At 41.5% G+C, this 24,195-nt stretch overlaps 1 protein-coding gene across 2 annotated transcripts; it reads right to left on the reverse strand.

The window, feature by feature from the left end:
• Positions 1-13,603: 13,603 nt before the first annotated feature.
• LOC142192501 (transmembrane protein 174-like) lies at positions 13,604-20,239 on the reverse strand. 2 transcript variants are annotated; one of them, XM_075262420.1, is made up of 3 exons: positions 19,610-20,239; positions 16,230-16,325; positions 13,604-14,832 (listed from the first exon to the last, which is right to left on the reverse strand). In XM_075262420.1, exons 1-3 carry the CDS (start codon positions 20,215-20,217, stop codon positions 14,799-14,801), a joined length of 738 nt encoding a protein of 245 aa, XP_075118521.1. In that variant the 5' UTR covers positions 20,218-20,239; the 3' UTR covers positions 13,604-14,798. The 2 variants fall into 2 exon arrangements, with proteins under 2 accessions (XP_075118521.1, XP_075118522.1); XM_075262421.1 differs by having other exon boundaries at positions 16,225-16,325.
• Between the last annotated feature and the right edge of the window lie 3,956 nt (positions 20,240-24,195).

Here is a 24,195-nt window from a genome sequence, read left to right on the forward strand (position 1 = left end):
CAATGAAAGCCCATAAGATCCTGTCTTGATCAATACCATCCCCTAAATAAGGAGGGGGGGGGGGGGGGTATTACAGTATGTATCTTTTACCGGTATTCAACTACACCCTCAAGGACTCCATGGTAGAAATTCAGCATTGGGTCTGTATAAAGATGCTGTATAAGACATGCCCCAAATCAGGTGGCAATAGTGCTAGAATCACGTTGGGTCTTCTGTTACGTTCATCATTCGCATTGTAAAGATTTTTACTGCCTCATTTGGAATCTCATCCACTATGCTAGTACTGTGCATTAAAAACCAGAAACATAGCACAGTTAGGGGAAATCGAACAACTCAGTTTGAGAGATTTATTTACCTCATTTTTTGTGTTTTTTTAGAGTGTATTTTAGAGGTATAGGCACTCCTTTGAAGGGGTTTACGTCTGATACATGGGGGATTCTCCACTTGGCTTTTTTGAGTAGTTCTGTGTATTACAGGAGGTTAGTAGCTGGCGAGCATTGGCAGAGAACCTGCTATGGCTACACCTTATGTGGATGGGCCACATACAGCGGACATGGAGTTCCCCTATGAGTGCTCCTCTGCAAGTCACAGCGATAAAAACTATGCAAAATCTGGGGGGTTTGTTGTGGCTCATCTATAGGTAAGGATCGGAGGGAACCAGTGAAATATACAGCAATAACATGAGACGCCACGGGTTGAAAACATTAACATCAGGGTTTAGTGGCAACTTGTGAGTGAGATTTGTTTTAAGCTGTGGTGCTGTGGAGGATGGGAGGATGGTATGGTATTTGTCAATGGTAGGCCAGAAACTCTCAACTGACTCCTCCAGCCTACCTTCTAAGTTAGGCAGAGAATGGGTAAGTGGCGGCCCATATGACAGAAAACAATGTAAACTGTGGACAAAGAACCCTTGCTACTATAAAATCCTAAATTGTCACAGCTTAACCCCACAATGCTTCACAGGTAACCTAGCATCTTCAAGGGTATCAAGAAGCATATGCAAGGAGAACACCATTTAGAACCTCTCTTACAGCAATACATGAAGGAATCGCTTTGTTTAAGCCAATGAGATCATTATATTAGGACCAAACCTCTATCCATTTTTGTAGATGGTCAATGGAGCCTTTAAGATTAATGCAAGAGTTGAATCAAGATGGAAAGCCAAGAAAACCAGTTAGATCAAGTCTCTCCAACCTCTCTGACCAGCCATACACGTTAGATTTATGGCTGCTTAGATGGCCAATTCCTAAAACGGACAGAATTCTGACATGTAGATTCTGACAGCAGACTTTAGTCTGCCAAAAAGAGATTGTCCACGCTTTAAATTTCCGACTGGCTGTTGGCCAAAGTGGCTGCAAATATCTAACAAGGTAGATTTGGTTTTGACAGACTGAATTCTGGCCATAGCAGTATTATTACAGCTGATAGTTGGCAGAATTTTGCAAAAATTTGCAGGGCCAGATTAAGCCTTCAGGACTTATTCGCATGACCATGTAGCCATGAAAAAAGTACACCCGAGGGTTACCCGCTTCCACAGAATCTTCAAAGATTTTATCTATTGAGGGATCCGTGAAAAAAGCCCAGAAAATAGTATGTTCTATTATGTCATGGATTGCTCATATGCACCATTAAAACAATGGTCATGTAAATATAGATCCTATGTCTAGAATGGAACATTCTAAAAAACAACAAGTATTCAGCCATGAAATTCTGTCGTGTGAACAAGCCCTTAGACATTTCGTCACTGCGGCATAGTCGCCACCTATGTTTTTAAATTGCTACATGCTGGGATTTTCAGAAATACATTTTTCTTAATAGAGCAACATAAAAATTTCTTACAATAAATTAGGCAGCAATTTCAGGGCGACTATATCTCAGGAAATCTAAGCTACTCACGTGACTCCATCGATTTTGAAGATATGTTTAAGCTACTCAATGCATTCCCTTTAGACAGCAAGTTCACAGCGATGTTTTGTAGTGTAATAAAAAGCCTAGGTGTAGCCTCAACCTACATGTACATGAATACGGCAGAAATACCCCAAAGAGACTAAAGAGACTATTTAGCAAGCAAACACTGGGTTAAGGATCAGCATAGCCGTGCATGATGAGAAGTTTATATCAGCAGGGTGCCCGCACCACTGGTCACTCCCAGTTTGCATGCCAGGAGAACGCTGCCATGCAGAAGGAATTGCTAAGCCTGCTGAAGTGTTTCTAGAGCTTGCTAGTGATGGAAGGATGGGAGAAGGAGCCAGGGCTCGGAGCTGGAAATCAGTTACTATGTCTGTTTATTTACACTGCAGAGACACCGGACAGAGGGCTGAACTGCGCTTACTGATCATTTCATCCTCCACTGACTGTGCAAAAGTCATCTTTCATGTAGAAAATTAAAGAAAGCTGTAATGAAGGAAGGATAAATCCTCAAAGGAAGGAGCGAAGTGTGATTACTCTAATTAAAATGCTCAAGAACCGCACATATGTGTTTCTGATCTGCTCATTTCTTATGTTTCCTTTGTGAAATAGTTGTTCCAGTTAACCCTTCATACAGAACATAGACCATGACACATCAGTTGTATGAAAGTTAGTTGAAAATTACGCATCTCTGAAGTATAGGGCAACATAAGGCCGCTTTCCTAAATCTAGGAAGCAAAGAAGGATTTTAGCATTCATATTAGAGCCTCAATACCTGGACTATTGTGATACTTCAGCCAAACCTAACTCATCCTGGAAATATAAGGCCGGGTTCTGATGGGGTTTTTTGGTCCAGAATTTGACGCAGAGGTCGCCTCAGATTCCGGACCAAAAAACGACTAGTCGTGCCTGGATGCCGGTGCAGTGCAGCGGCATCCAGTCACGTCATTCCTCTCCAGATTAGGCCCAAATAAATGCTCCTAGTCAGGAGGAAGGTGTCACGAGGCAGGGAGGGAGGTGTCACGAGGCAGGGAGGGAGGTGTCACGAGGCAGATGTCCGCGGCTGAATCAGCCGCAGAATCTGTCTGAAGAAAGGGCATGTCGCTTCTCTTTTCTATGAGCGGGAACAAACCGCTTGCGGTAAAAGGAAATGGATGGCTCCCATTCATTTCAATGGGAGGTGGGTTTTTTAAGCACCACGTCAAAATCCTGACCAAAAAACTCCATTTGAAAACAGCCTAAGTTTTCTGCTCTTTCCAGATAAAAGAGTGTCTGATGTTATGGGATCAGATGCGGGATCCACAGCAAAATTGAGCAGGATGCTTATTTATTTAGGATCCTGTTTCAATCTCTACCTCCCAATGATGGAAGGCAGAATCAGGATCACAATTTTGATGCATAATATGCCATGTGAACATTTCCTAAGGCTGGTGATACACGGGGAGTATTTGCAGCAGGATATCTGCAGCGAACTAACTGAAGGCTAACCCACTGCAACAGTAACAACATAGTGAATGAGATTTCTACAGATTTCATCTACATTTAGCAGTTAAAACCCCATCGAAAAGTAATCTGCTCTGATGGTTGCACAAGATCATCATGTAAGTGACGGTCAATACACACAACTGAGTGACATCTGAGTGCTTTCCGTGATACATTCACATCCATGTAGATTCCGCATCCATTCTGTTCTGATAACACGGAGCAAAATAGGACCTACTCTATAATCATCAGTATTACCGGAATACAATAGATCCAGAAGTCCATAGAAGTAAATGCATCACATATGTTACTCTGAGTGACATCTTACTTTTTTCAAGGATAAACTCAGCCGCCAACTCGGATGCACACTTGGTTATGTGCATGGACCCTTTTTGCTACAGGTTTCAACCATCGCTTTCAACTTTTATGATGCCTGCAGGTATGCTACAGCAAAAAACACCTAATTTTGGGTGGGTAATTCATGGCAACATTTAGGGTAACAAGCTGCTCATTTCTCATGAGCCTCCAACCCAAGACCCCATGCACAGAGGGCAATAGGGCTGGAAAATCCATTCATATACTGTATATCATATGCATTTCTCAATCCATACTCTCCACATTTTATAGAGAAGAGAAGAGACACCGAGCGCCCTAAGTGTAGTAGTACACTGTAATAGGGTAAACCAATAATAATATGTGTAAAATGAAACAACCAGATGGCCTCTCACCTTGCGGGGTTGTGAACGGATCACAACGGCCTAGATAGCATGCAAACAATATTCTGTCCTGGAGAGAGTGGCAGCAGTTCAATCTGCATACACTGGAAGATCGTGAAAGGAAATGGGCATAGAAAGGATCAAAAGTCTGTATCAGAAGATCCGCGTTCTCTGGAACCTTTTATTGGGGTAGGTATTGAAGAGTATACTGTTCTGTGCCGTACTGTTCAATACCTACCCCAATAAAAGGTTCTTCGACCAAACTTCTTGGCCTATGTTTCGTACCTACAACCAGAGAGCGCGGACCTTCTGATACAGACCTTGCCCTTGCTGTGTCCATCTCCTCATCTTAGTGATATATGATGTGAGGAATCAAACTCCTCTATTTTAGCACAGTCCAAATCTCACTTCGACTCCACTGTCATGGTGAGACAGAGACAGTAAATCTCCCCTAATTCAGTAAAAAGCCAGGGATTGATTCCTATGACAGTAATTTTTTGACTCCGTAATTTTTTTCTGACTCTATCCAAAATTGGTCCTAACTCCATGGCTTCAACTCCACAACCCTGGGGACAGTGTAACCACAAGCAGGTAGGGACTCTTCACATTATAAATCACTATGCTACTGGGCATCCACGTCTCTGCTTTTTTAGGTCTTGATTCCAAAATGTGCATGTTCCAGAGTAGTTGCCATGTCCAGCTTGGACATCACCTACAAGGGCTGAGAGTGCTGGTAACTGGAACCATCCAAGGGAGACAATCCATAGAGCAAACACAATGTTTGAGGTGGTTCCACAAATGCTCAATTGGGCTCAAATCTGGGGAATTATGGGCCAGGAAAGTACTTGAAAGTCCAACCACTGGCAATCATTTCTAGCCGTGTGATACTAGTTTTATACTAATGCTGACTCTCTGTTGTTGGGGTCTGTCAGGGGAACCAAACAAGAGCAAGGCAGATTACGCATGGGGCTATGCCAACCCCATTGACTATATTGGGATCCGTCAGGTGTCTGTTGTTTTTAAACCCTTCCTGAGGCTGCAATCTTTCAATTTTCATTTTTTGATTTCTCGCCTTCCAAACCCCATAACTTTTTTGTTATTCCATTCACAGAGCCATATGAGGGCATAATGTTTGCTAGACAAATTGTACTTCATAATGGCATCATTTAATATTCTGTACGATACACTGGAAACCTGGAAAAATTCCGAATGGCACCACGGTCAGGTCAGTTGTTTTTCCCCAGATCGCTATATATAATACTAATGGACATTTATCTCTTTCGAAGCAATTCCTATTTAACTTCAATTAGTAATGTATCCCACCAGGTGGTGATAGTTTACATGTAACTGTTACAAAAGTTTTACACCGCCATCTTGTGTACAACTTATATATTACAGCAAATTATTCTGTTGCAAACTAAATATTGTACAACACAAGTCGCCTCTTATTTTTTTCACTTTCACATTCCTGTTTTTCATAGTTGATATTTTGTATATCATCCAAAAAACTGGTTAAACTAAAAAACGAATTTATGAGATCAGAGTATTTTCTCAAGGGAAATAGGAATAAACTAGACATGGTGCCAAATTTGCAAAATAACATTTTCTATCCTAACAAGAATGCCAATGTTGTAGTGCTGCCGATGCCAGCTACCATGACTTCAGCAGACACCTACGTGCATGCTTTGTAAAAATGAATGGGCTACGGGGTTATCATTATTATCCCAGAGCTGTCAGCAAAAGATCCTCTGTCCAACCAATGGTCCATGTAAATCTGGACCTGGATTTGGTGTTTGTTCTTGTGTCACTTTTGTGACATTCTTTGCTACATATTCTGCCATGAATTTTGTTTTCAATGTAAAACTGTGCTATTTTTGTAACAAAAATATAACAAAATTAGCTACAAAATGACTTATTTAGAGTATGTTCACACTGTACATTTTACTGGATGAACATATGGAAACAGTGTCACATAGCTCTCATACTCCTCTTTGGGAGTTATGCAAACAGCATAGAGCAGCACTGTTCAACTATACCTGTAAGTCCTGGCCCTAGAGGTTAGGACAAGGAGCAGTTAATCCACAACTCGGCAGTAATTTGCCAAGATGGGAATGACCCTTTAATATATCTAAATTTCACAGATGGTGCAGAAACCCGTTGGGGGAGGCCAGGAGGGTGAGAGTAGTAATAGTTGCTGTGTTAGCAACAATCTTGACCACATCATCTAGCTCCCCATCTAGGCTGGTGCAGTGCTGAGGGGGGCTGCAGGGTCCTAGGTGGTCGTGGTAGTGTTTTTCCCTGGGGAAAATCATAATAGTTGTGAACATCCCTGGACCTGCTGTGGATTGGAGTGCCCATGATGGTTGTGCAGGAATTACAGGGACAAGATAATATAGCATCTGGAGGTACAATTCATATACTGAGGACAGGGGCTGAGCTGATTGATGGTATTCCCTTTCACAGTCTGCCTCTCCTTCCCTGGGGCAGTCTATCACTATAAATATCATGCAGCACTTCTTACAAAGTCTCTACAAGTACCTAGCTGTGGGGAGTAGGTAACTCAAGGTTGCCCTGTCTGTCCTGAAGCCAAAACAAGGTCAAAGCTATAAAGTACCAGATACACTGTCTACCAATAAGTATTTGGGCACCTGTGGTAGAATACAAAAATAACATTTATTCATATTGACTAGTTGGTAGAACCCAGCAGATGCTTCCTTATGGATGATATTGATAGACACAATACTCCTGGATGCCTGGTGAAACTCCTGGTGTATGTGAGCCATCAGTTGGGTGCGATTTCTCTGGCCAGCACTTGTCGGTCTCTATCTCCCAGTTTCGGGGGTCTGCCGACTCGGGGCACTTTCCGACAATCACCGTTCACCTTCCACTTCATAATCACATAGGCCACTGTCGATTTTGGGTAATTCAATTCACTTGCTATGTCCCTTAAGGATCCACCATTTTTGTGGTACCCAACAATTACCCCTTTTCTTGCATGAAACTAATGCAAATACACTAATGCCAATGCTGTTTCTTATGTAACGGCAGAAGGCATGATGTACATCACGACCACAGATATCTTCATTTGCATGGGTGTCCAAATACTTATTGGTAGACAGTGTAATTCTTATCCATATATACTGATCATGTCCATAACATGGGTATGGAGAAATCCCATGTCCTAACTACTGAATGACACTGGACTGTACAGGTTGATGGTGTCTAACCTAATTCTGCCCTCTAGCACAGTCTCACAGATTCTCATCACACAACTTCCTCCTTCTTAGGGCCCATGCACACGATGCAATGCGGCGTTGATTCTGACACGAAAAACTTGTGTCAGAATCAGCACTTCAAAACAGAATCCCATTGAGTTTAATAGGTTCCGTCTTACGCGTGCTACACATTATAATCAATGGGAGGCTTTTTAACCCATTGATTTCAATGTGTTACGCACGTTAAACTGAACCCATTGAAGTCAATGGGATTCTGTTTTGCAACGCTGACTCTGACACGAGTTTACGTGTCAGAATCAACGCCGCATTACATCGTGTGCATGGGCCCTTAATCAGAGATCATGTGAAGGTTCACTGTCTTCCCCTTCTCAGATTCCCCACTGTCTGGGTTGTGCCCTCAACTCAGCACCCATTCTGATCTATTAAAGGCACATATAAATGTAATTATAAATGTAATATATGCACTGTAGTGTCAACCTGTTTCTCAAAAGTGCATAGAAAATGAAAACCCTTTCTGTACTTCTGCCCGTGGGAAACAGACAAAAACAGCTTACTAATGTAAAGTACATTTCAGATTTACAATCTGCCATCATGTTACTTCTGAAATTATAAATATATTACACCAGAAAAACATGGCCATTTTACCCCTAGGGCCAACTGTACATCCACACTGGATTAAGCAAGACAGTCCTAGATGATTCCAGGTGCTGTCCCGCTGTTCTAAGCATTAGCCCCAGTTTTTTTTGTGGGGTGGTTGAGGGGGTCTTATTAGGGGACTAGTTATGGGAAAATTAAATTATGTTGGGGGCCCACTTTCAAAAAAGTTTTAACAGGGCCCCCTAATGTATTAAAACGGACCTGTGTTTTGGAGTCATCATATTCTGACACCCATATTGTGCACAGGTTGCATAGGGTGTCTTTATTTTTTCCAAGGCCACATGTACTTTTTAGTTATACCATTTTGGGGAATGTCTATCCCTTTGATAGCTTTTTATTACTTCCTGGTGCCGCCTTGTGTGTGGCTGCCTGATACAGTGCTCCAAGCTGGGAGCAACCTTTATCTTTCCTTTTTCACTCTTTTTCTCTGTATCTTCAAGAATCCTGTAACCAAGCAAACTAGCACTATGAATTAGCAACTATAAATCGAATGGAAGATCCTGTGGAGTATTTTGTTCCTTTTGTTTCTATTGTTAAGCATGGACAATGACTCAAGACCTGGAGTTTTTCCTGTGCACATGTGCCTGTTACCATCCCCCCAGGAGCTAAGGACAGCATGGACACCATGTGGCATGGAGGAGAAACCTACATGGAAGTGTGGACTTCTTCTTTTCAAGGAGATAATTTTTAGAGTCTATTGCTGATGTGTGAAGATCCCTACAGCTGACTGGTATTTCTTTCTATTACTGTGGACACGTGGGACTCTGTTACAACCTGGGAACCTACCATCACCCACCTACCCATGTGTTTATGGAAGCTTGGCAAGAGAGCAGCACCCTGTCTACCTGGATGGCTTCAGACCTCTCTGGGCAGTAGAACACAGTGGTAAGAAAAAAGGAAGAGGAGGGCTTGTGATGAAGGATATTTGGGGCATTTTTTTGTGGTTAATGGACAATAGCGCTGATGCAAGATACCGAACTATCAGCTGTGAGCATGAGATCTCACCACCAACCAAAGGAACTGCCACATGTTATCATGATAGCTGCATGTGTCCCCCACCTCTGCAAAAAAAACAAAAAAAAACAACGTTTTTTTGCCTGTTATATCTACATGCTGTGACCCCCCTCCTCATGTCCTCCAACCACGGTCGGGCTGTATTATTAACATCACTTCACACAGAGAACTAAATGATCCTGCAGTGTGTCTGTGTTTCTTTCTTTTTAGTTGCCATGATTCCTAGGATTTCTCTATCTGCTATGAGCTTGTATGTGTTTTTCTCTCTTGTTATATACTACTGTACCATCTATGAAACTGTATCACTGAAATTTCCCCATTGTGGGACTATTAAAGGATTATCTTATCTTATTCAAATTTTTCTGAGAGGCGAAAAAGCAAAAAAAAAATAGCGGTTCAGCTCTTGTGATTTTTTTTTTTTTTTTTTTAACACTACAGCCCAGTGTGCTGGAATCTCGCTATATTTCCCCCAGGTTTTTAACTTATGTGTGGTCCAGTTCGGGTCTGGAGTAGGCCTCAGCCCCAAGTGTGAGTCCTGGGCTCATTACTGGGCCAGAAAAAGGCTGTAGATTCTGCATTCCAGTATAGATCCAGGGAGTGAAAGGAGGTGCTTGTTTCTGTGGCTGTAAGTAAGCCACACATATAGTTAGGTTATCACTTCTGTTTAGTTAGTTGCTCAGATGAGCAGGTTTTTAGTATGTTTTTGCCTGAAGTTGTTTTGCTCATTTTGTGGCTGAAGTCAAGGTTAATTTATGTTCCTGTTTTTTTCTAAATAAACACGTTTGCTGCATATTTTGTGTCCCTGTCTTGACTGTTTGGGTCCGCACCACTGCTTCTCCCGAGCTAACTTCCCCACAATATATAAATCCCAAACAGAACCTGGATTCACTGCTAAAAATAATACAGTTCCAGTAAATAGCAGTTCAGGGTTCTTGTTCACAACAACTCTGCAAAGGTGACAGTGGAACGACACATAATAGGCGGTGTGATACCAAATTTCCTTCTTCTAAGCAACTGTCAGTGATCCGGGCAGAAACAGGGGTGTGTAAAGATGGTGAACAAGGAAACTATGGGAGTTCTTTGTGCTAGATCATGCAGTTCTCTTTACTTATAGTCTGTATGTATGTGCTCTCACATAATCACTGTTTCCAGCACCTCCTAAGAACAAAGTTCCTTAAAACGACCATCCTTCTTCTCTCAGTCCAATAAAATGCCCCATTTCAGTCTGTCAACTGGTCAAAATGTCTTTGAGTGCATCATAAACAGGGGCGTATCTATAGAGGATGCAATCTCCACATCTGCCACATAAAATATTCCATTATTCTAAATGGATGATAGGTAATGGCAGATTTTGCACTGGGGATAAGAAGCTTCAAATTACTGCTCTGGTCATAGAGTCTTGTCCAGCAGTCAACAATCTTTCACCAACAGGTGTACTATATGCATATATAGAGCTATGAGTTTTGAGTCCATTCTGAGAAAACTGCATTAAGCTAGGACCCCATGTGGCGTAAACGCAGCATTTTACAGTCACAACAAAGTGATTGGGATTCTAACTAATCCATACCCACTTTACGGTACAATATATGCTGCGGACTCACAGCGATTTCCAAAACTGTTGTGGTTTTGGAAATCACAGCAAGTCAATTCTACCTACGGAAATGATAGCGGTTTCCCTATAGGTATAATTGAAAAAGAAAGTCTGCGAACTTTCTGTCAAAAGTGCTGTGGGAAGAACTGCTAAGGCTAAGGCCACACAAATATTTATTGGTGTGTCACATCAACAGTCTCACCATTAATAGAAGCGATTAAACTGCCCAAAGGCTCCAGTGGGCAAGAGAGAGCAACAGTGAGATGAAACATTTCCTGGTCAGATGGACCCAGATTTCTGCTACACCATGCTCATGGGAGGGTCGGCATTTGGCAGACACCGAATAAATCCATTAACCCTTCTTATCAGTAGTTCAGGCTGGTGGAGGTAGAGTAATGGCGTAGCACAACCTGCATTCTCTAATATGATACCTGCCGTGATGAACTATTATGATTCTGAAGGCCAAGTAGGTCCAATGTGCTTCTACTGTAGATCCGCGTCTCTTCAATGTGTATGATTAAGTGTATCTACATTACACTATGTATTCACTGTTCTTTGTGACTGGTAAGGTATCTTTTGAGAAGACATCTTCAAACACCACCTTTGGCACTGGTGAGATATGATTATTCTATTCGTGTCCCATAAGATAACTGTGTGTCACCATACAAGGTCCACGAACATGTATAGACCCTGCCATTCCATAGGCAGACCATCTTGCTACAGATGTTTGCTACCTACAGCTACTTTTAGATGTACTCACTAAGCACTTTATAATATACAAGTTTTTTTTAAGCTTGATGTAAAATATACTATTTCTCCTCTTTTGCAGTGAACCGCAGACTATCTGTCATGGGAAGGAGTAGGATAACACAGAGCAGATGTGGACTTTCCATTTTGAGGCCGCTCACAAACTCACCTTTAATTTATTTATTCCTAAACATAGAGTATTGTTCACAACTGCGTATAAATAAACCTGCCCGCGGGTCTGATTTATATTCCCGCTAGTTACACGGGATAATTACAACTTTATTTACTACAAGCCAATTAGTCTGCGCGGCCGTCATCTGGAGCACATGTATAATGACGCTCTACAATGAGGCCATGTGAGCGCGCTCTCTGGAGACAGGTTACTAAATCTGCATTACATACAATGTCATTTATATCATTCTGTATTGTTATGGAGCCCGCTCACAATTATCCATAATGTGTTTGTAAAATGCAGAGCAGAACCCTATATGGATGTAATTACCATGACTATATACATTAGCTAACATGACATAGTATCAGGCTAGAGAGAGAAATGAGAGACCTTATATCCCATAGACTATAATGGGGTCCGTTGGGTTTCCGCCCGGTTTCCACCAGAAATCAGTTGAGACAAAGGTACTGCTTGCAGGATTTTTCTCTCCGCATATTTTATGCGAAATGGGGGACTCGTTCCCGAATGGTCGCCCAATACTAGTGTGACCACAACCTAAAAAAAAAGTTGCAAAAGAAATGTATTTTTTCTGTAGCATTTTTCATTGATGTTTTTCTTGCGTTTTCCTATGCCACTCACTCATGTTTTTGAAAATCTCATGTCAGTTATACCTGCGGAAACGCAGAAAGTCCATAGAGGAAAACTCTGCGAAATCGGAATTAAAAATGCTGCAAAAAAAAATGCAATGCGTTTCTACTGTGCTTTTTTTCCACAGCTTTTTTTCTGCTGCGCTTCGCTGTGTGGGGCCTGAACCCTAAGGCTAAGGCCCCACGGGCCGTATCCGCAGCACTAAAGCGCTGCGGTTCTTTCTGCAGCACTTTTAAGAGAAAGTTCACAGAGTTTTCCTCTGCGGATTTTCTCTTAACATTATATCTGCAGGAAAGCCGCCAGCGTTTCCGTAGATATAATTGACATGCTGCGATTTGCAAAGCCACAACGGCTTTGCAAATCGCAGCGTGTCCGCTCTGCGATCTTTTCCGCAAAGTGGGGATGGGATTCGCATGAATCCCATCCACTTTGCCTGCACTGTACAACGCCGCAATTTTTCGCAAATCATGGCGTTTCCGGTCCGTTGGGCCCGGCCTAAAGAAATTTATAGACAAAAGCAAAATATTTTTGGAAGTATAAATACTAATCCCAGCGGATTTCGGGAAAGGGTTAAGAGTAAATTTCAAAAACAAAAAAGATCGGAGGATATGGGAATTTAAAGTCATGATGACCTTTGACACTCTCCATATAGGGTTAAACCAGTCACAGGATTTTATGACGTTTTACAACAACTAGACACCACATGACTGATCAAAGGAACCATAAACTCAGAGAACCTTCCTGTGAACTGATATATATATATGTTTTTTTTAACTGCTTCTTTGCATGTTCTGCTTTCCATCTATTTTGCATCTAACACTCTATTCCTGTATAAATATGCCTGCCTTCAGATATTGTGTTATACCAGCCTGATGAAGAGATAGCTTTAATATCCCGAAAGCTCGCAATTTGTCATCATTTTTTAAGTTAGCCATTAATAAAGGTATCAACTACTGAAGACTTCTCTCAAAAAAAAAAAAATAATTATTTCATATCCACTGGCTAACACGGTACAAAGATATATTTTCTTTATTAATGGGGTTGAGCCAATCTTGAGATTTCAGGATTGATTTTAAAATCCGATTTCCGATCATTTTCTGGCTGATCCCGATTGTGAAATTTGCTCGATCACAGAACGGAATCTGATCCCGATCGCTCATCCCTAGTCAATACTTCTGTATGGAAAAAGTCACTTTTAGGGTTGAGTCGATCTTGAGATTTCAAAATCCGATTTTCTAGCTGATCCCGATTATGATATTTGCTCGATCGCTCACCGGAATCTGATCTTTTCCAATTCCGACTGCTCAACCCTACTTATTAACCCATTATTAGCACTAACAGACCTTTACAATAAAATACTTTTTTGCCCAAACCACCCCTTTAATCTATTACAATAAACACTACAGAAAATCTTTATGTTTTTTATTCCAGACTCATAGCAAAATATAAGTGCTATATATAAGTTGTGTAAAGTGCTTTGTATTTTTACATACATATTATTATGCAGGACGTGCCACTACAACAGACAGTAAATAGAACATAATCCACATAATAGTCTGCATATAATATCAAACTACAATTGTAATAAAAACTAGGGACACATGAAATTATCCATATTAGGACATAATAATAATAATAAAAAAAGGTCAAATCAGTGTTGCCCTGCTAGTCATACAAGTGAATACACTTTGCTGTTTATGGAAGCCCTCAATTTGGTGACAGTACAGTAATGGAGGAAGATGTAAGAATTACTGTATATAGGAAATACTTCATCTTATTGGTTACAGTTACATAGTAGATGAGGTTGGATGAAGACATAGGTCCACCAAGTACAACCTATAACCTTACAGTGTTGATCCAGAGGAAGGGGGGAGAAAAGCTTATACCAATTGGCGCATGTCAGGGAAACAATTCCTTCCAACTTTGGCAACCAGTATAAAGCCATGGATCAACTTGTCCTTCCCAAAACCCATATAACCCATAATATTTTTGTGTTCAAGAAAGGCATCCAGGCCCTCTCTGAACTTGCACAATGAATCCATGTTTTTTTAAAAAAAAAAAAAAAAAAGTTATGCATAGTCCATTGATATACTGTACATTTGGAAAAACTTTGGACGATACGGACTGGATTCACATTAGAGTTCGCTTACGTTTGGGGAATATGTCCCCGAATCCGTTTGAAAAATGCAGAAAGAGAAGTTCTGCAAGAAAGTGTTTTCTCTCTGCAATTTTCAGGCAGAAAACCAGACGAAACCCAATATAGTCTATAGAGTTTGAGGATTTTCGTGGGTAACTGTTTTTTCAGCGCATTGGATTTCCATTTTCAGGTCCCCAAACGGAGTATTGGTTATTTCATTATTTTCAAGCATCCCCTGGCTTTAAATATATATTCTGGACAATCCCTTTAATGGGGCACATAATGGTATATACAGAACTATAATTATGCAACTGCATACAAGAAGAAAACGTCCATTGTCCATAGCAATCCATCACAGCGCAGATTTCACTCCTTGAAGTGTTTTTGAAAATTGAGATCCAGATCTTCCACTGGAGATGACATAGTAAGCAAGAGCCGCAGATCATGTGGAGTGAAATAGAATAGACATTCATGTAATTTTCAGTTTGTTTCATTCAGCTTGTTGTGAATTACGGACATCACTGCTACATGAAAAAGAGAAATAGAACATAGTAGAGGAGAATATTTTTCTATCACTATAAGTATATTATAAAAAGAGAACGAAAACTTGGTAATCTTCAGTAGTTGATACCTTTTTAATGGCTAACTCATAATGATGACAAATGGCTAACGTTTCGAAGCGCAAAAGGCTCCTTTCTCAAAGTAAATTTAAAAACATTTTTGAAGGATGCATATATATATATATATATATATATATATATATATATATATATATATATATATACAGAGCAGGCACAAAGGGTGTTAGATTTCAGGAGGGGGGGGGGTTGGTTGTTAGTAATTGGTGAGACAATGTAAGCATTTGGTAGAGACAATGTGGTAATTGGTGAAGACAATGTAAACACTTGCAGGTCCTTATCAGTTCACACTGTAAAAAGACATGAACCCCTGTGATGCATTAAGCCCACATTCTAGTGTCTGAAGCAGTTTCGTGAATTTATACTCATGTATGCGCCTTTCTCTCTTTGATCTGAAATTCCCTCTCAAAACCAGAATTTTCATGTCATTGGTGATGTTGTGGTCCCCCCTGCAGAAATGTTTTGACACAGGAAGGTCAGTTCTTTGTTCTTTAATTGTATGGCGATGTGAGTTCATACGCAGTCTAAGCTGCTGTCCGGTCTCTCCAACATACAGATTATCAGTGGAGCATTTGGTACACATAATTAAATACACTACATTGGATGTGCTGCAGGTGAAGGTACCTGGAATTTTATATTCCCTGTTAGAGTTTGGTATCTCTATCCTGTCTGTAGTCAGTATGTGGGGGCAGGTTTTGCACCTCTTATTTCCACATGGAAATGTTCCTGTGTTAGTTGGAGGTGACAGTGAGCTGCTGACAACCATATTCCTGAGGTTTGGTGGCTGTCTGTAGCATAGGAGAGGGGGGTCCGAAAATATGGATGTTAGACGGTTGTCTTTTTGTAGTAGTGGATGTAATTTGCGTGTGATACCTCTCAGCGCCTCCAGTTGGGGGTTATATGTGACAACCAGGGGCACTCGATTGATCTCTTGTTTGGTATTGTATCTTAATAACTCCGATCTTGGGATTCTGGTGGCCCTGGTGATTTGGTTATCAATTGTTCTAGGATGGTAACCCTGCCTCAAGAATGTGTCCCTGAGGCCTCCGAGGTGTTCTTCTCTATCTGCAGGGTTAGAACATATGCGATGGTATCTGATGGCCTGGCTGTAGACAATGGAGTTCTTTATGTGTTTCGGATGAAAGCTATCCCATCTTAGGTAGGTTGGTCGGTTCCGAAGATTACCAAGTTTTCGTTCTTTTTTTATATTTCCAACCCACTGGCTAACACGGTACAACAACGAACATTTTCCTTTTATAAGTATATTATATACTGTACTTTACTTCAGTTCAGGATACAAGTCCTCATATAAAGGGGGTGGTCCACTGTGACTTTCTACAACGGGAATATGTTCATGATGCTGACTTGAAACAGGAGAACTGTAAAGAGCAAAAAAAATCATTTAGTCAAGGTGACAACTTCCAGCAGTGATTTCATTTGCAGATTGTGGATTAAAGCCTACCTACGGGTATAAACAACTTTCTACAAATGAATAGCACAGGTGACTATAAGAAACTTTGTAACATGTCTTATTAAAGAAATAGGTTTTATTCCCCACTTTTCAGGCTGAGTTACTTTCTGCATATTCGTCTATGAAGAGGAGAGGAGTAGGATGAGGCTGCCAAAAAAGATACTCAAATAATTACTGCTGCTACACTCTGCTACCCTGTGCTTTTTTAACACTGCTAGATTGTAGATAAGACGCTACTAGTGACCAGAAAATAAATTAAGTAACCAGCTGGTGGCAACCTCTTACTTCACCCCTCCCCTCTCCATAGAGCTCTGTACATCAGGCTAAATACAGAGATGAATATAACGTAAACAACATTTTGAAGATAAGAAGGAAGAGAAAAGCTTAATAAGAGCTGAAGGAAACAGATCTCCTTAATAAGATATATTACAAAGTTTCTTATATTCACCTGCACTATTCTTTTATGAAAAGTTGTTTATAACTAGAGGTAAACTTTAACAAAAAATGGATATATCTTCCATAATTCAGGATGGTGAGTAGATATGATAATAGAATGTCATGATCGGCAAGGAGTTCCTACAATATCACGTACTATTATGTTATATACATAGCGCCTGATCAGGATCTGAGCAAGTGCCAAGTACAATGGATATCAGCAGGAACGCATCCAACACCCATGGGCAGAGCATTGGCACGGGCATTGAAGTCAATGAGAGACTTTTTTTTCAGCACTGAATCTGGTGTGGATTCCACACCTAATTCAGTGCCATTTTCTTCCATGTGAATGCACCCTTAATTGGTTACTGTTATGGTGTGCATTATATAACTTTCATGTAGGGCTCAACATCCTTACAATTATTACCTGACACACAGACTACTTCAACTCTGACTTTTTAAAAAATCACCACACGATAAAAAAAAAAAAGGTTGCTAACCCCTGATATAGACTGTTTATCTCTTACAACGAACTTAGATTTGTGGCTGTTAGGGTTGGTTCACACTAGCGCATGTATTCCGTCCACAAGGAGTCCGCATGGAGACCCCCCCGGATGGAATACAATCGGAATTACAAGCGATGTGCTTGCAAAGCACATGGAGCCCATAGACTATAATGGGCTGTGTGTGCTTGCCGCGCACTGCCCGCACGAATGAATTGTGCAAGCAGTGCGCGGCAAGCACACGGAGCCCATTATAGTCTATGGGCTCCGTGTGCTTAACTGCACAGTGCTTGCATTAGTGTTGGTATTCCGTTCAGGGGGTCTCCATGCAGACTCATTGCGGACGGAATACAAGCGCTAGTGTGAACCAACCCTTAGTTAGGCTGAGATATCAAAAAAAGCTATGTGTCCACAATGTGGGGCCTCAGCCTAGAGAGGATAGTTTGATCCACCAACAAGCACAAGCAGCTCTTGTCAACCATCCAGACACAGGTGGCACCTTCAGTAAACATCTCTGAACCATTTCCATGAGTTTGCACAAGGAAAATTGGTTTCTTCAGCACACATTGACAGCCAGCCACCATCACTTTCATTTGCAATGGGGTCAAGAATGAGAAACCTGGACTGCTACAGCCTGGAATTGTATAGCTTTTAGCAACAAGTCCAGGTTGTGTTTGGGATCTGACGACGGTCAGGGTTGAATATGGAGACCCCGTGGTGAGCACTTCAAAACTGCTCATGCTCTGCGCACTGTCCCAAATACCGGTGTCATGATCTGAGAAACCATTATGTGCTACAGTTATTCAGCCCTTTTAGTGATAGGAGTGATACAACTCAGCCATATGTGCAGGACATCCTGTGACATCCAGGGCCTCCTGTGTTGCCTCTCATGGCAGGGCATCTGCTATCTTTCAGCAGGATAATGCTTGCCTACACACAGCAAGGGTTTCCCATGTGTCTGTCTCCACCAGATTACAACACTTGCTTAGGGTGCCCAGCCGTCAGATTTGTTGCAAATTCGGCATTTATGAGAACAGCGGGGACACCAGTTTCAGTAACCTATGAGTGTACAGGACCTACAGGTCCAGCTGCAACAACTGTAGGCAAATATGCTGCAGGATACAATGCGGAACCTGTAGGCCTCTATGTCCAACTGTATCTCAGAGGAAGACCAACAGAGACTCCCCAATAAACTTGTCCTTTCACTTTAATATTGCAATCACTTACATATATTATTATTAAATTCAAACATTTCATTTTGTTCAATTTTGAACACCCAACAGACATCATAAGCAGCAATAATGGCAACTTCATGCTGTGAAAAAAGTCTCAGACATATACGCATGAGGCTTTTACTTGCTCCTACAGACATCTCCCATACATGTATGCTGACACTGTAAACTCAGGAAGGGCATCATAACTGTGGGGATAGAAGTCTCTGACTACAGACACTTTAAGCTCTCAAGTGCTATGGTCTATACAACCACAGCATCTGAGGGGTTAAGACTTTCACTTAATGAATGGCTCCCCGGCGGTGATAGCAATGAAATATTACAGTCTTACTGTGGTCATTCTCAATAGTAGCAGAGGGATTTTACCATAGACTGCAATATAGTAGTATTGCAGTGTATGATTTAATCTACCAATCACATATTAGCATATGAGGGAGGGGCAAAAAAAAACAAAAAAAACATCAAAAAGCCCAAATTGCCATTTTTTAGAATTGCTGAATTAAAAGGTTTTTCCAGTTAATTTGTTACTGATAACCTATCGTCAGATTACTCTCCCTCTTAGATTTCAGTGACAAATGAGCGCACACTTGATCATCAAAATCAGGAACCAGATCCTGCATATTCTTAATTTCATTTAGCATCCATCTGCTGCTGGACCGTAACCAATATGGTTTTCATAAGATATCTATTTGACGCCTTATAAAGTTGAATTATGAAAGAATCTGTATAAATGGCTTCTAGTTACTGCTCTAATATAGAGTTAAACTGTAAATAAAAACTATATAAGGCCCGGTTCACATTAATGTTTGGGTTTCTGTTCGGGGAGTCTGCTTGGTGACCCTCTCCAAACGCAAACCTATACGCATAAAAAAGCAGTCCCTAAGGAAACCCGCAGACTGCATAGACTATAAAAACATGTTTGCTTGTGAACCAGGCCTAATATAGACATGATATAAACAATCAATGCAAAAAAGTAACAAGTCACAATATTGAGTTTGTGCCAAAATGGACACGGTACAAACCTCTCGTTTACTGGAGATTGTGAAGAATCGTCGTCTTCTACAAATGCTGGATTTTCCAGGGGAAACACGCTATAGTACTGAGGAGGAGATATTGGCAGGTCTATCCCATTAAGTATTCCAGTACTATTACTAGAGACAGGAGAGGAAGCACTTGGATTTCTTGCTATAGCATCATAGGGGGTGTAGGGAGGAGGAATATACTGGAGCACTGTAGCACCATGGAAACTTATTGGCTGATTGATTCCCGTGAAGACAAAAGACTGTCCAGTTGTGGGTTGTTCTGGCTCAGCAACTGTATCATTATGTCTCTTACATAGCCTACCAAAAATCATCTTAAATCTACACACAGAAATCAATACAAAGGTCACACTAACCGAGAGCATAATAGGACCAATCAGTTTAGTCCACTCAAAACCATCATCATATCGAACCCATCCCATTATAGTAAAAGTGATTCCAACCAGTCCCATAAAAATTCCCGAAAACAGTAAAGTTGCCCCAGATTTACTCCGTTCGGAAACCCGTACTTCAGGTTCGCTGTTTGGATATGGAGGGAGGGAAAATATATTGATGGGGGAATCATCCACACGAGGACTGTTCTGTTCCATTATGACAAGCCAGCTGCCTCTTCCTCCATCCAGGTAAGAAAGAAATCCTCTGCAGTCTGAAGGGGTAAAAGTTCAGACAGATCCTACGAGCCCATGCTCACATGATTACTGCACAGAAAGGAGAGACTTTGGTATAAAGTATAAAGGTCTGAGCAGTGGAGCTTAGATATAAGTGATAAATCTATATTCTGCAGATATATACAGCGTTACATCAGTCTGTTATATAGGCAGATAATGTCTGGAAATTTTCCATATCTTTGAACTCTAAACATAGGTTATGGCCCACTTATATAAAGAGACATTAGCTATTCATATTAATGTTTAACAAGTGACAGAATAAGACAATGCAGAATGTATAAAGTCACCACGCCATTGTAAAACTGTAATAAAAAAAGGTTTCTTGGCATACAGGCCATGGCAAATGTTTGGGATTTTTCACACTCATCTAAGACACATTGCATCGTAATAAAACTTTGTTGTTTTGTGGGAAAAGTTGTTTTTTAAAGGCACCATTTTGGAGTACATACAGTGCATTGAAATGCTTTTATTATTTTGGAAGGGGAGCAGATTAGAGAAAAAGAATTCTGCAATATTTTATTTTATGTTTTTATGCCATTCATCATGGAGTATAAATGACATATTAAGGGTGCATTCACACTGAGTAAACGCTAGCTTATTTTGTAGAGTAAAATTACACTTGTAAATTTTGCTATCCCATTGACTTCAATGATATTTTTTTACAAGTGTAAAAATACGCCTGTAAAAATACGCCTGTAAAATGTCATTGAAGTCAATGGGATAGCAAAATTTACAAGTGTAATTTTACTCTACAAAATAAGCTAGCGTTTACTCAGTGTGAATGCACCCTAAAGGTTCACACCAGCACTGGGTCTCTGCTTTACGCAATCCGGCGGGTCTCTGTCTTCTGCCCGAAAAACTGGACAGAAGACGAAAACCCGGCAGTCAGTTTTCATACCCATTCCCTTAAATGGGTTTGCAAAGTGACCACCCGTGAGAGTCTTGTGCCTCTCCTCGGCGAAACCGTTTTTTTAACCAGACAACAAGTTGGACATGCAGGACTTTGTGTCCAGTTAAAAAAAAATCAAAACTTTTTGCCGTGGAGAGGCACAAGACACTCACGGGTGGACACGTTGCAAACCCATTACTGACTGTCGTGTTTCCTGTCCAGTTTCTCGGGAAGAAAATGGAAACCCGGAAAGCGGAGACCGGACACAGGTGTGAACCCGCCCTCACTTTATTCTGTAGATCAAAATGATTACCGCAGTAGCAAGTGTATAAAGTATTTATAGGGTATTCTACTTGAAACACCTTTTTAATAAAAATGTTTTTTTGTGTATAGTGTTGCTGTATTCTGAGAGCCATGACTTTAATATTTTTCTACCAATGGAGCTGTGTGAAGGTTTATTTTTTGCTTGATGACCTGCAGTTTATTTTGGTCCACTTTTGGGTACATGAAACTTTTATAAAGGGCTAACAAAAAATACCCAGCAATTCTGGTATTGTTTTTTTATCATCATTAATTTTTATAGTGTTTGTAACATACGGTAAGCATTCCTGTCTCTTTAGGAAGAGAACACATGGGACAAGGCACAGGAGGTACAGAGTGGCTTACAGTAAGTTGAGACATGAGGGATGGATATGAAGATGAGTAAATCAGAAAAAAGAAGCTATCTTCTCATGACTCCATGCACTATACAGTATTGCGACCCAGTAGTTTGCTCACCTATAAAAGGTTGTTTTCTGCAAGCTGTGGGGCCACATTGTGGGACAGCCTGTCTTAAACTAACTAGCACTAACTAGAGAACTGAAGGTGCTCTCTGAAAGACGTGTACTCAACTGCAGCTACCTACACACCAACAATGCCAACAGGGCAAAACTAGTTAAACGGGATGTCCAGGAATTCACAGAGGACTCTGTACACTGTATAGTGGCATTACTTCATCTGAACTCCAACTGACACCAATGGGAGCTGAGCTTCAGTAACATTGTCAGGCCACTATATAGGACATGAATGTTGTACTCCATGCTCCATAGCTCCATGCACTGTATAGTACTGGGCCCAAACGTCCCCTCCCCAACAGCTGATTTGTGTGGGGCCAACTGTTGCCCCCCCACACCTGTCAGATATTTATGGCCTATTTAAGGAAACCCTGGACAACCCCTTTGAGGGCAGGCTGGAGCTAAGTTACCAGCTAACTCCTCCCTCTTCTGAGAAACCACAGAGTAAATGCCACCCCAGTTTACCCAGTAGCGTAGGAAGGCAGGGCGCCAACATCAGTCTTGAACAGTGCAATAAACATTATAACTCAATATAAAACATAGAAAACAACATCATAACAAATAAATGGAACATTTCACAACAAGCAATGTCCTTGTGAGACACTACATGATCGAGAGAACATCTCAGCTCAAATAATAGTCTGCTTTATGCAAATCACAAAACTAGATTTCGGTAGAAAAAAAACAGAGAAGCTAATTTTCTCAGATACAAGAGATACAGTAAGGGGGCGTTCACACTAGCGTCGGTGTCTGACAGCTAGTGCCCGATGCTAATGTCCGCAGAAGATTTTAGCATCAGATACTAGTTATGTCCGTTTGCAATTTGCATAATTTTTAATGGGACATCATATATTGTCCTTAAGTGTCCGTCTACAAAGATGTTCGATTTTTCAAGCGAACAGCAAAATCCTATATGTAGGACACTTAAGGACAATACATGATGTCCCATTTAAAATCATGCAAATTGCAAACGGACACAGCTAGTGTCCGATGTTAAAGTCTTCCACGGACATTGGCATCGGGCACTAGCTGTCAGACACCTACGCTAGTGTGAACCCAGCTTAAGCGGCACCAAAGGTCTAGTGTCCTAGTACCCTACTAAGCTAATTGAACTATGGCTGGGTCTGTGTCCAGCTTCAGGGTTGGAGGATGAGGAGTGACCCAGTGATGGAAGTCAGAATAGAGCTTTTCTTCCTGAAGACCAGTGAAAGTGGAAAAAAAAAAAAACATCCCTTGTTGCTACGGTGTCTGTACGTGACCTCTGAGGACAACCAGTCGCCTCATCTGCCTAAAGAAACCCGGGATATCATAGGCCACTGATTGGTCTGAGCATTCACACGTGGCAAGGACTTCTGCCAGAACAAGCCCCTGGGGCACCATGGTAATCGATAGTGGTACGGGATAGCGGAGTGCTGGGTACAGGTGAGTATGTTTTGGGGTTTTTTCACCTTCTCTGGCCTCCAGGGAAAAAAATGTTTTTCCTGGACAACCCCTTTAAGGCTAAGACTCCAAATAGCAGAATGCAACTACAAAATGCTGAGGGGAAAAACACAGCTGAAACGCATCACGTTTTTTTCCGCAGAATTTTTCATTGCATACCGTATTTTTCGGACTATAAGACGCACTTTTTTCCCAAAAAATTTTGGGGGAAAAGAAGGGTGCGTCTTATAGGCCGAATGTGGCGCCTGGCACCCGCTCTAATAGAGAGGCGGAAGCCGGCAAGTGATAGACGCCATTACAGGTGCCGGGGCTTGAGACATCGCTGCCCTGCCATGCATGAAGCCAGCAGCAGGGGCGATGCTATTCCGCTCCTCCGTCCCCCCGCCGCTGGCTTCATGCAGAGCAGGGCAGCGATGTCTCAGGCCCCGGCGTCTATCCCTCCCCGGCATCCGCCTCTCTAGTACAGCGGATGCCGGGTCAGTATCAGCAGCCCCTTCTCCCCCGGGGCCGGTCCCCACCGGCCCCGTACCTGTAAAGATGCAGGTCGGCTCCTGCGCGGCGATATCGCAGGAGCCGACCTGTTCGGGTGACAGCCGGGAGCCTAATGAGGCTCCCCGGCCTGTCACTGCTGTATTAGTATTGCGGCTGGTCTCTATGACCAGCCGTAATACTAATAGATAGAATGTCCCATAGACGGCAATACAGTTGGGGGGGGGGAATAAAATAGTAAAAAAAAAA

Source organism: Leptodactylus fuscus, chromosome 1 (assembly GCF_031893055.1).
Source record: "Leptodactylus fuscus isolate aLepFus1 chromosome 1, aLepFus1.hap2, whole genome shotgun sequence".
Classification (NCBI taxonomy): Eukaryota; Metazoa; Chordata; class Amphibia; order Anura; family Leptodactylidae; genus Leptodactylus; species Leptodactylus fuscus.